Raw genomic sequence first — 12,684 nt, forward strand, 5'->3', positions numbered from 1 at the left:
ATTCTATATCTTGATTGTGGTGGTGATTACACAAATCTATACATAGGATGAAATTGCATAGAACTATTCAGAGCATATGAAAATTGGTGAAAACTGAGTAAAGTCTGTAGTCCAGTTAATAGTACTGTACCCAGATCAATTATCTGGCTTTGATATTATAGTACAGTTGTAAGATACAGCTACTGGGGGGGAGTTGGGGGAGGGGTTTACAAGACTCTACATACTATTTTTACAATTTCTTGTGAACATATAAATTCAAAGTTAAAAAATTAGTTCTAATTAGGAGAAACTCAAGAAGCTCAGTATATTGTCCCCAAATTTTCCCTACAAATGAACACCACACTTAACTTTAAGGTATCTCCTGACAATGAACAAACCAACTGCTTTAAAACCATGCTTTGTCAGTGGGCCTCAGAATTGAGGACATCACCGTGAAGGTTTTTGAGGGATGTGTGAAGGGGTTAAGAAAATTTACTCCATGTGTTTATCTTTACTTCAAGACAATTTAAGTGGCGTTTCCAGAGCAAGGTTGGTCAACCCCTAGACAGGTGGAACCTTGGAATGTCTGGTCATGTAGTATGACCACTGTTCTTCAGCATTTCCTCATTTTTTAAACCTGTTAAAAATGCATTTGAATGAAAGGTATAAATATCAGTCTTCTCCTGTCCCACACCCTTCCACATGACATGGCTTTAATTTGAAAATGTTGCCAATATTGATTCTAGGAAATCACTTTACTGGCTTTTATCTGATTAGATGGCTTTGGAACTATGATGACTTTGTGACATCCTATTGATTTCACCTCTAAAATGTTCCTCCTATCTTGACTCTGCCTCTTCATTCCCAGTGTCACTATCCTCCTTACAGCCTTCATTATTTCCTACAATAGCTCTTTGCTAACTGGTTTCCCAAACTTAGTATCTGCACACCAAGTCATTTGAAATTCCATTCCTGGATTAATCTATACATGGCACAATCTGATTAGGTCATTTCCTTGCTCAAAAGTGTTTAAAGGCTCTCCACTGCTTATATGATAAAATCCAAACTCCTCAGTGTGACTGACATTTAAGGACTCCCCTGTATAAGGAATATTAGGTTGAAAATAATTTTCACTCAGAATTTTAAAGACATTTCTCCATCAACTTCCAGTTTTCAATATTTCTACGAGAATCACAATGTGATCCTCCCACTCTTCCTCTGTATGTAACCTATCTTTTTCTTTCCAGAAGCTTTTAAGATTTTTTTTTGTCTTGGTGATCTGATATTTCTTGATGATGTGAATTGATGTGTGTGCGTTTGTGTTGGGGTGGGGGGGGTCTTTTGTCTTTTTTCATTCACTGTGCTGGGAATTTGATAGCCTTTCTAACCTGGACATTTATGTTTTCTTTTTTTTTGAGACATTTTCTTGTATTGTTTCTTTGACAATTTCCTCTCCAAAGTTTTTCTATGTTCTCTTTTCCTAGAATCTTCTGGGTTGCTTTTCTCAATTTCTGTTCTACTTTCTGGGACAGTGACTTGACTTGAGCGTTTATCTTTTTAATTCCTAAGCTCTCTTTCTTGTTTGATGTTCCTTTTCTTGTATCATCTTGTTACTGTTTCATAGATGTACAATCTTATCTTTTGAAAATATTATGCTTTAGGGGTGCCTGGGTGGCTCAGTCGTTAAGCGTCTGACTTCAGCTCAGGTCATGATCCCGGGGTTCTGGGATCGAGCCTCGCATCGGGCTCCCTGCTCAGCGGGAAGCCTGCTTCTCCCTCTCCCACTCCCTCACTTGTGTTCCCTCTCTCGCTGTGTCTCTCTCTGTCAAATAAATAAATAAAATCTTTAAAAAAAAAAAAGAAAAGAGAAAATATTATACTTTAAAGTTGTTTTTGGCTCTGTGCAGTGTTTCTGTTTCTCCTGGGTTGTTTTTTTCTCCCTTCTATTTATTTGTTTTGCTCTCTTTTATGTTGGAGACTTTCCTCCAATATCTGGAGATTCTTGGTTATCTGTTTATATTTTAAAAATAAAAAAAAAAAGCACTTAAAAAACACGATGGGATTTTTGTGCACTGGAACAGAGCTTATAGACTAATGAGCTTCATTGTAGAGTATTTCCTGGCCAGCTGTTTTTTTTTTTTAATTTAACATTTTTATTGAGGTTGAGATATGATTCACACACCATAAAATCTATCCATTTAAAGTATACAGTTTTCAGTATATTCAAATTTGTGCAATTGTCACAATCTAAGCTTAAAATATTTTCATTGCTCCAAAAAGAAGTCTCATGCCCATTAACAGTCATTCCTCATTCGTGACTCCCCCTACCTTATATCCCCAGCCTCTGGCAACCATTTAATCTACTGTCTCTATAGATTTGCTTATTCTGGACATTTCATATAAATGGAATCATACAAAATATGGTCTTTTGTGATGGTCTTTTTCACTCAGCATAAAGTTTTCAAGATTTATCCATGTTGTAGCATGTTTCAGTACTTCATTCCTTTTTATGGCTGAATAATACATTTGGCCTTGAACAATGCAGGTCTGAACTGTGCAGGTCCACTTAAAGTGGATTCTTTTTCAGTAAATACAATACAGTACTGTAAATATATTTTCTCTTCCTTGGGATTTTCTTTTTTTAAGGATTTTATTTATTTGACAGAGAGAGACACAGCTAGAGAGGGAACACAAGCAGGGGGAGTGGGAGAGGGAGAAGCAGGCTTCCCACGGAGCAGGGAGCCCGATGTGGGGCTCGATCCCAGGACCCTGGGATCATGACCTGAGCTGGAGGCAGACACCTAATGACTGAGCTACCCAGGCGCCTCTTTAGGATCTTCTTAATAACATTTTCTTTTCTCTAGCTAACTGTATTATAAGAATACAGGATATAATATATAACATACAAAATATGTGTTAATTGACTGTTTATGTTACCCGTAAGGATTCTGGTCAACAGTGGGCTATTAGCAGTTAGGTTTTTGGGGAGTCAAAAATTATATATGGATTTTTGACTGTTTCAGGGATGGGAGGGGATGGTCAGCACACTTAACCCCTGTGTTGAGTTCAAGGGTCAACTGTAATGTGTTGTATGGCTATATCATGTTTTATTTTATTTTATTTATTTATTTGAGAGAGAGAGAATGAGAGACAGAGAGCACGAGAGGGAAGAGGGTCAGAGGGAGAACCAGACCCCCTGCTGAGCAGGGAGCCCGACGCGGGACTTGATCCCGGGAATCCAGGATCATGACCTGAGCCGAAGGCAGTCGCCTAACCAACTGAGCCACCCAGGGGCCCAGATATATCATGTTTTGTATATCCACTGATCAGCTGATGGACATTTGGATCATAACCACTTTTTGGCTATTAGGAATAATGTTGCTATGAATACTCATGTACAAGTTTTTGCGGTGACATATGTTTTCATTTCTCTTGGATATACTTAGGAGTGGGATTACCATAGAGGATTGTAAGAGGCAAACACAAATGTTGCTGTCTGTAGGTCTTTTTATCTGGGTTGGTTCGGTTTCTCAAATTTGCTATGTGATAAATGTAAGCCTGATTGCTGGCCTTCTAGAGCTGGGTGGGAGCTGAATCATTGCAGAATTCTGGAGATGGCTGGGTAAATCAACCTCATTCTTTTGTTACAGACTGTTAGTTTTCTTTCAAATGTCCATCCCTCCCTCCTTCCTTAATAACAGACTCTGGCATTACTGGGGGGAAATGATGTACCCAGGTATAACATTTTCCAGCCTCTCTTGCAGAAAGAGATGGTAATGAGACACAACAGAAGTCACTGGATGGAGTTTCAGGGAAATGGCTTTAAAGGGAAAACACTTAGCTGGAAGACAGGTGCCCTTTTATGATACCTGAAACATGGGTGCTATGGCTGAAGCTTTAGTAGCTACACTGTATCCATAAAGAGATCCTTAAGACCCTAAGGATGGGAGAGGAAAAAGCTCACAAAGAGCCTTGGTCCCTTAGCCCTGGACTACCCACCTTCAGATTTCTTTTAGGTGAGGAAGAAATAATTTTACTTGTTTAAGCCATTACTATTTGGAGTTATCTGTTAACTACCAGCCAATGTGAAATCTAAGTGATATACTTCTCAGAATTTCATTCTGTAGGCAACTAGTCTGATTGTCCCCTAATTTTAAGTAATCTATCATTCAGCTTTCTCCTCGTTTCATCAAAGATGGAGTTCATATTTCTGTTTCTTATACTGAGTAACTTTTAAGACAAAAAAAGCAGAAGCTTTTTACCTACCAACTTCAAAACTGAATTTTACCTTTCCAATCTTATTTCCTATCTTTCTGCTTTATATACCATGAACTATTCAGAATTTCTCTTTAAGCTCCATCATTTCCTATAATCTGTTTTTGCTCATTATTTGTATTCTGAGAAAAGCTCTCTCCCTGTATCTGTTTCTAAGTTCAAATGACACCTGTTCTACTCATGGGCCACTGCCCTGTAAGGCTGTTTCCTGACTATCCAGCAGGAAGTCATCTCGGCCCACCTGTGCCATCTTCTCCTGGACACTGACTTCTTTTACTGGACTCTCCTGAGGTCGGGGGCCATGTCTTTAGTTCTCTACATTCCTTTGTAGCACATAGGTTTCTGGAGTGTACCTAACCATCACACATATGTTACTGTATATCAAGAAATTTGGTTTCTAGAAATATTAATTGGCAAAAGCTTTACTTCTTATGCCTGTGCCCCACAATTTCATAAAGGAAATTCTGAGTTTAAGGATTACTATAAATGGACCCAAAAAGCAACACGGGTATCCAAATTCTACCACAGTCTTATAGCAGAGTTTATGACCAGTAGATCACTGGCTAGACAAACCTGGAGCTGCGAGGGTCTTTCTGATCAGTCAAGTCTGCATGTTAAAATACCCTACTGTATTTTGCACAGAAAAGCTTACTGATCATATTTAGTAAAACTCATTTAAAACTGTGTCTCAGTCATCTTAAAGTAGTAACTCAGACCTCATGAGAAAATTTTACCTTTTTAAAATGCTATGAGTGCAGATAAGTTTTGTGGTTATCGAAAACCTTTAAGAATTCCTATCATGATCACTACTGCATTATTCTCTGATACTTCAAGATAGAATCTCTCTTCGTCTTGAAGTGGGGAGAGATGAAGTGATTTGCACAGGATCATAATGAGAACTGTAATGAGAAACAGATCTCTGAACTCTTTTGTGTTCTGGTCAAATTTGTTGAGGTAGGTCACAAAGAAAAAGATTGGCATATTAGACCAAATGAAAATCTAACACTTCTATATAATTTACTGACACGATTTTAATTTTTTATTATTTATTTATGAGAGAAAGATAGAGAGTGTGTGTGTGCGTGTGTGCGTGTGCGTGTGCACGCACGTGCAGGTGGAAGGAGCAGAGGGAGAGGGACAAGGAGACTCCCCACTGCGCGTGTAGCCCGACATGGGGCTTGATCTCATGACCCAGAGATTATGACCTGAGCCTAAATCAAGAGTTGGATGCTTAAGTGACTGAGCCACCCAGGCGCCCCTAGAGACATGATTTTTAAAAGACAAGAAACAGATTGGGAGAAAATTTTAGCAACATGCATAATAGTGGCTTACAATCCCTAGTAATAATAAAGCACTACTCCAAATCAGGAAAAAAAGGACAAAACAGCTCAATAGAAAAATGGGCAAAGCAATAAATAAGTCATAGAAGAAGTAAAAAGATGTTCAACTTATTAGACATTAGGGAACCACAAAACAAAAAAATGCATCTCCCTGCATCTTTTTTTGAGAGGCAATATAGCATAAAGTTTAAGAATGTAGATTCTAGAGCCAGACTTCTTGGATTTGAACCACAGGTCTGCCATTTTCTAACCTTGTACAATTTATTTATTTCTCTGTGTCTCCGTTTCCTCATCCTCAAAATGAGGTCAATACAGTAACTACCCCATAGGATTTGTTGTAATGATTAGAATTAGTTTATATAAAATGTTTAGAACAGTGTCTGGCACATAGTAAATACTATATAGATGTTTATTATTAGTATTTATTCCATCATATTGATACAATGTAAAATGTTATTTAAAAGATAAAAGTAATCCATGGGGTGCCTGGGTGGCTCAGTTGGTTAAGCCTCCTACTCTTGACCTTAGCTCAGGTCTTGATTTCAGGGTTGTGAGTTCAAGCCTCTTGTCTGGCTCCAGAAGATAAAAATAATCCTACTCTGTTGGTGGAAATGGTAATTACTACAGCTTTTTTGAAGGATAATTTGATAATGCGCATAGTTTTACTTCACAAATCTGACTTAATCACATAAGGACAAAAAAGGTATATGTTCAGAAATGTCCACTACATCTCTAGTTTGTACCCCAAAGGGGCAAACAATTAAAATATCCATCACAGAAATGGAATATGTTACAAAAAACTGTAGCATACCAAGAAGGCAGCTGTTAAAACAATGGAGATTTACATATACTGACATAAAAGTTGTCCAAAATATTTGTATTAAAAAGTAAATCACACAGTAATATGTGTAATATGATTTTACTTATATGAAAATAAGCAAAACATATATATGTGTGCATTTATGTATGGATTTTTAAAGAGGTGTGAAAATATACAAACTGCTAATGAGGTTATGTATATGGAAAGATGGGCACGGTGAACGGGGACTTCAGCTTTTTGATCTGTACTTATGTACTGAAACTTATTTTTTTTAAAGATTTTATTTGTTTTTGAGAGACAGTGATAGTGCACACAAGCCTGTGCACACACACAAGCAGGGGAGTGGCAGAGGGACAGAAGAGAGAGAGAGAGAGAGAATTTCAAGCAGACTCCCTGCTGAGTGCTGAGTCCAGCGCTGGGCTCCATCTGAGCCACCCAGGTGCCCTTGTACTGAAACTTTTTAAAACAAAGACATATGTATTTTACTGTATAATTTAAAAACCGAAAAAAAGGGTTGCTTACTAGGTCTGCCTAGAGTTTCTACGGATTTGATATAAGAACAGAAATGTTTTGCTACTGAGATTTAGACACTATATACCATTTTGGAAGAAATGGCCTGACTTGGGCAATCAATGCATATAACCCAAGAAAACCACAGTCTTTGAAAAAAATCTTTGGTCTCACCTATAAGGATACTGATTCAAAGAACTCAGTTGACTAATATCTTGTACCTTAGTTCTATTTATATGCATCTTCAGATGATCTGAAGGCAAGAGAGCCTATTTAAAAAAAAAACATTATATATTCAAACTCTAGTGAGTATATCCCTTTATGGGAAGAACAAAGCTTTTGAAAACTTTCTATATAAGAAACTTCTATAATTCAAATGGATTTGAAAAATATAAATATTTGAGATTTACTGGCACCTTCTTATTATGCTGTATTTGAGATACAAAGATACTATTGATTGAAGCAGAACTGCATGGAAAGCACACATAATGAATTTAGGTCATTGGAAAAGCTAAATAAAAGTGCACTAGCTATATAATAGCAATATAGGAGACTCTAGGAGAATACGATCTAGTGGTAATTCAATCTAAGCATTCCTTTAGGCTACCTAAAGCAAAATGGAAGAGGAGGGAGTAATCTGAAATTATGAAAGTGATATTTAGTACAAGTTTAAAAAATAAAGTACTCCTATAAAAACTATTTCCTTGTCACCCAAACATACACAACGATGCTGCAGAGTTTAAGAAAGTGGCTACTGAACTGGGAGTGTTTCAGAGATTGTGCAATGTTCTTGTTCTTAAAAACCAGTATTTTGAAAAAATTTGTCATTGCATTTTTTTGAGACTTTAAAATGTTTTTAATTCTTAGAAAAACAATCAGCTTTTTAATGATTACTTTAAAACAAAGAGGTATAAAAGAGATAATTAACAACACAACTACATGGCAAATTGGACAGACTTGCAAATTTCACAGAGCACCTCTAAAGTGGTTCAGGGATAAGAATCGCTGATAAAGCAGTATACTGTCTCATCAACTAAGTATGGAGGACAAGTTATTTCATCCATTAAAAAAGGAGAGGAATTCTCTGCCTGGCAAATCTATAATGTGCCATTACAGAGGCTGTAATCTATATTTGCTTGTTATGTAGATAGCTGAAAATAATGGACTTACTAAAAGAAAAAAAAATCCAGTATAAATAAGAGTATCAAATATGAAGGGCAGACAGAACTTCAAATCCAAGGTCTACCACCCACTAGCTGTGTGACCTTGGGCAAGTTTTTCAATTTCTTTTGTCTTAGTTCCTCATCTGTAAAATGAGAGTAATAACCATATCTAGGGTTGCAGCACATGAGAGACTACATTAAAAATGCTTGGCAAACAGTAAGCACTCAGTAAATGTTAGTAATGTGTCATAATACAGCAAGTACCATTTCCTAAATTTTGAACAATATGGAGATACGAAGTATTAAAAATGTGTTCTAAAAACATTCAATGATTTTACAAGGTTGTTATCCTTAATGAGCTACACATTTGAGGGTTACTCAAGCTGATAGTCCTAATAATCAAAATCTTCCTTTCATACATGTTTTCTAGATGTGACTGCAAACCAATACAACTGATTCCATATGCTGTACACAAAGAACAATGGAGCAGTGAACAGCATGGACTTAAAATTGCTCAAGTTCAAATACCATTTTTGCTATTTACTAAGCTGTATGACCTTGGGCAAGATTATTTAATCTCTCTGTGCCTCGGATTCTTCATTTACAAATGGCGATAATAATATTTATCTTATAGGGTTACTATGAAGATTAAACAAGATAATGTATATAAAGCATCTAGTGCAGTGCTCAAGACATGTTTGCTATTGTCATCATCATCCTACAGTCATTCTACAAAAGAAAGACATCTCTGACCACTAGGATTTGATTCTATAGAAACAGCACTTAAATTAGTTCTTACCTACCAGTATTGTAAGATTCTTAAACTGCCTGGGCATTTGAGCCAACACTTTGTACCTTGCCTCAATATGAACAAGACAAAAAAAAAAAAAGTGAATTTAGTATTGGATCTTTCCATTGTCATTGATGCGAAGTCAGAGATGACCAAAAATGCCTTATCAAAACCCACTGTAGAACTGCTTTCCCTGTTTAAAACAAAAACAAAAACAAAAACAAACAACAAAACTGCTTTCCCTGTTTTAAGCAAGTTTACTCCTACCTGTCATCTGTGTTACGAAGGGATGGAAGCCGAAAACTAGTGTTTCTGTCAAGTTTTGATTGGCTTTTGGTCCTCTTGATGGAGCCTTTCAGGCGCTTGCTGAAGAACCCCTAGAATGAAAAGGCAGAAGGTGATGGAAGAGAAAACCAAAAGAGCACTTTGCTGTCTCCTTACTCCTCTGCACCACCTCTGGAAAAGATATTAAGATTTTGATAATGAAGACCAAAACAAGAATCCAGCTTTTAATTTTTTAATTTATAAATAATAGTTGCTTGAAGCCACCTGGTAATGTGATGAAAAATTTTTTTTCTTCTAGGATAACTGGGATAATTCAACTTTTTGATAACACTTAACTTATTTCTTAAACATTTTCTATACCAGCTATGGTAGAGAAACTTCTAACTCTGATAATAGAGTTTTAAAAACACAACAATGTAACAGAAAAACATATTCCTTTCTATGAAGAAGTTTCGATAGAAAAGGGCATCCAGTAGGTAGTTTCCTGAACTAAATTAAGGGAGAAAAGGAAATGAGAATAGCATGTGCAAGGGTCCTGAGGTGAAAAGGTACTTAGTGCATTAGAGGAATTTTAAAGACTATACTGTGAGAAGAGAAGCTTTATTATAAGAGCTCCCCCCCACAAAAAACCACCAAAACTCAAAAATAAAAACAGAAAAAACCCTACAACACCCCTATAAAAATTCCTCGAACAAAAAAGAATTATGTAATTAGTATAAGGTAATGTGTTGGTAGTCTCAAAAGCATTAAAATTTGGTCTATATCACTGTGGATATGTTATTTGTAAACTTAAGTTTTAATGTAGCTAAACTATCTTGAAATAGGTATCATTTATGAAAACTATTGAAACATCTAGACTTCAGAAGAACAAAGTAGTTTATAGTTTTTGGCCCTTGCTTGCCTCCTACCACTTCCATTAAACTATCTAGAGCTCCTTAAACATTTCCTAGTCTTAGCACCTGGTAAACAATGAGCATCCAATAAAAGTGTGTTGAATAATGGAATAAATGTGCGCATGAATGATGACAGTCACTGCTTTCAAGTAACAATTCTATTGTTGGCAGATGAAAGGACATCTTATGGAAGCATATCAAAATGTCTTGAGAAAAAACTCTAATTCAAAGAAAAGTATTTTGATGCTGGGAAAATTACTCTTTCTAATCACCTTGAGATGAATATTATCTTATAAAAGCTATATTCAATAAACATTTCCATAAGGAAGAAAAAGAAATACTGGGTCAAGATCAGCACGTCAAATCTTCTATATTCTTTTAGTTATCACCAAAGCCCACTGTTTTGGGTGAAGACTAATCAAGATACACTGGGTTATGTTTATCTAATCATCTCAGTATCTTAGTAGCACAAAACATGTTCCACATTTATCTATGAGCCAATCAACTAAGGGAGATGGGGGCTTGGCTCTGTGCTACTCTCACTTAGGGACTTAGGCTAAATGAGGCTCCTCCTCTGCGCATCTAAAGTTGCTTCAGAAGAGAAAGGAAATGTGGCAAGTTATGTACTAGTTCTTAAACCTTTATGTCACTTCTGGTCTCATTTCATTGGACAAAAAGTCACATGACCACATGGGATTTCCCCAGGGAAAGGATATACAATTGTATATCCAGAAAGAAAACTGGGAATATCTGGTGAACAGTAATGTGGACTACCACAGCCCCATGCCAAGTATTTTGCAAACACACAGAATGCACTGCTCCTTTCATTTGAGAAAAATGGAAACAAACTTACTTGAATCAGAAGTAAAACTATTTAGCTGACTGGAAAAAAAATGCTTATGTTATTTCTTGTTATTCCTGTAGCTCAAGAATAAGTGTAAAGACTCCTAGAAAGTACCACATAGACATAATTCCCTAGGCTGTTTTTTATTATAGGTGCATAGAGAGCGACTGGAGGGAAGAAAACAAGAAAACAAAAACTGTTTTTTGAAGTACTACATTTCTTTTTGGTTTTGTTTTTAGAATTTTTTTATTTAAGTTCAACTTAGTTAACATATAGTGTATTATTAGTTTCAGGGGTAGAATTTAGTGATTCATTGGTTGCATACAACACCCAGTGCTCATTACATCATGTGCCCTCCTTAATGTCCATCACCCAGTTACCGCATCCCCCCCACCCCCACTCCAGCAACCCTCAGTTTGTTTCCTATAGTTAAGAGTCTCTTGTGGTTTGCCTCCCTCTCTGCTTTTATCTTATTTTATTTTTGCTTCCCTTCCCCTGTGTTCAGCTGTTTTGTTTCTTAAATTATACATATGAGTGAAATCATACGGTATTTGTCTTTCTCTGACTTATTGCGCTCAGCAGAATACCCTCTAGTTCCATCCATGCCGTAGTACATTTCTTTTCTTCTCTCTCTTTTTGTTAAGATTTTATTTTTAAGTAATCTCTATACCCAACGTGGGGCTTGAACCTACAACTCCGAGATCAAGAGTTGCATGCTTTACCGGCTGAGTCAACTGGGCTCCCCTAAAGTACTGTATTTCTTAGAGACAGGCATTTATCTGGTCTCCCGTCCAATCTGAGCATGCTAGGGAAAGTCACTGTCATCTGTTCTCCAAGGCAAAGGTTTTATTTACTACTTACTATGATTCAATCAGAATGAGTCACCATTTGCTCATAAATGTAGTCAGCAAACCAGACCCAAGTTTATGGAATGCTACTTGGACTGTTTATAGTTGGTTCCAAAACCACTCACCTAAGTTGAGATTTCACTCAAGGACCTGCCCAAATATCATATATAAATATATTTCTAGCAAAAATACGGTTAAGCAGTTAACAGAGAATGTACTAGTAGATGTTCACTCATGCAGTACTTGACTTTTTGCAGAACTTACTATATAATACTTTCTTGTTCTAATCCATTTATTTAATAAATATTTGTTTTATGTCTATTTGTTGTAAAGCACTATACCAGGTATTGTAAGGGAATCAAAGATAAAGCAAACACAAACTCTGCCCCCAAGGAGCTTACAGTTTAATATGGGATTTGGAAACTAAATATAATTATATATGACACAATTAGGGACATAAGTGTTCTTAATGTCTGGCATATTTAATCACAAAATATATTTCTTTGAATCTAGGACAACACTGATGGTAAGTCATGCTATTATTTTATGTACACTAAGAAAAAAGCTGCGAATTAAACTATAACACAATGCTTTATCGCTTAAAATTTTTATTTTGTACTAAAGAAGTTTTTAAAAGACTTACTTGGGCAGGTTTTGTCATATATAGCATAGTGTACACATAAAAAAGGATATATGCAAAATAAATTGGTTAAGGTATTCCTAATGCTTCTTTCTTCTGAACTACTTTTTGACTTGGAGTTGTTCATGTTTTTCCACAGAATATCATTCTGAAATCCTTTCAAGAATGTTGATGACAGAGTATCTTAAAAGAGTAACTTACAGGGATGTTAAAATGTGAAAAAAAATGTGCATCTTAGGACTGATAATACGGTATTATTTTAGAGAGGTATATAGGAACTAATTTCAGGATTTCAGA

The 12,684-nt window shown here is 36.2% G+C and overlaps 1 protein-coding gene across 9 annotated transcripts in view; it reads right to left on the bottom strand.

Annotated features, from left to right (window-relative positions):
* Positions 1-12,684, bottom strand: part of RASAL2 (RAS protein activator like 2) — a 355,523-nt gene that overhangs the window by 54,060 nt on the left and 288,779 nt on the right. For all 9 annotated transcript variants that reach the window (XM_035722101.1, XM_027610621.2, XM_027610626.2 and 6 more), the window contains one exon: positions 9,145-9,254. In XM_035722101.1, coding sequence (XP_035577994.1) covers positions 9,145-9,254 — 110 coding nt within the window. The remainder of the gene's footprint in view (positions 1-9,144; positions 9,255-12,684) is intronic.

Source organism: Zalophus californianus, chromosome 10, assembly GCF_009762305.2.
Source record: "Zalophus californianus isolate mZalCal1 chromosome 10, mZalCal1.pri.v2, whole genome shotgun sequence".
NCBI classification, from domain to species: domain Eukaryota; kingdom Metazoa; phylum Chordata; class Mammalia; order Carnivora; family Otariidae; genus Zalophus; species Zalophus californianus.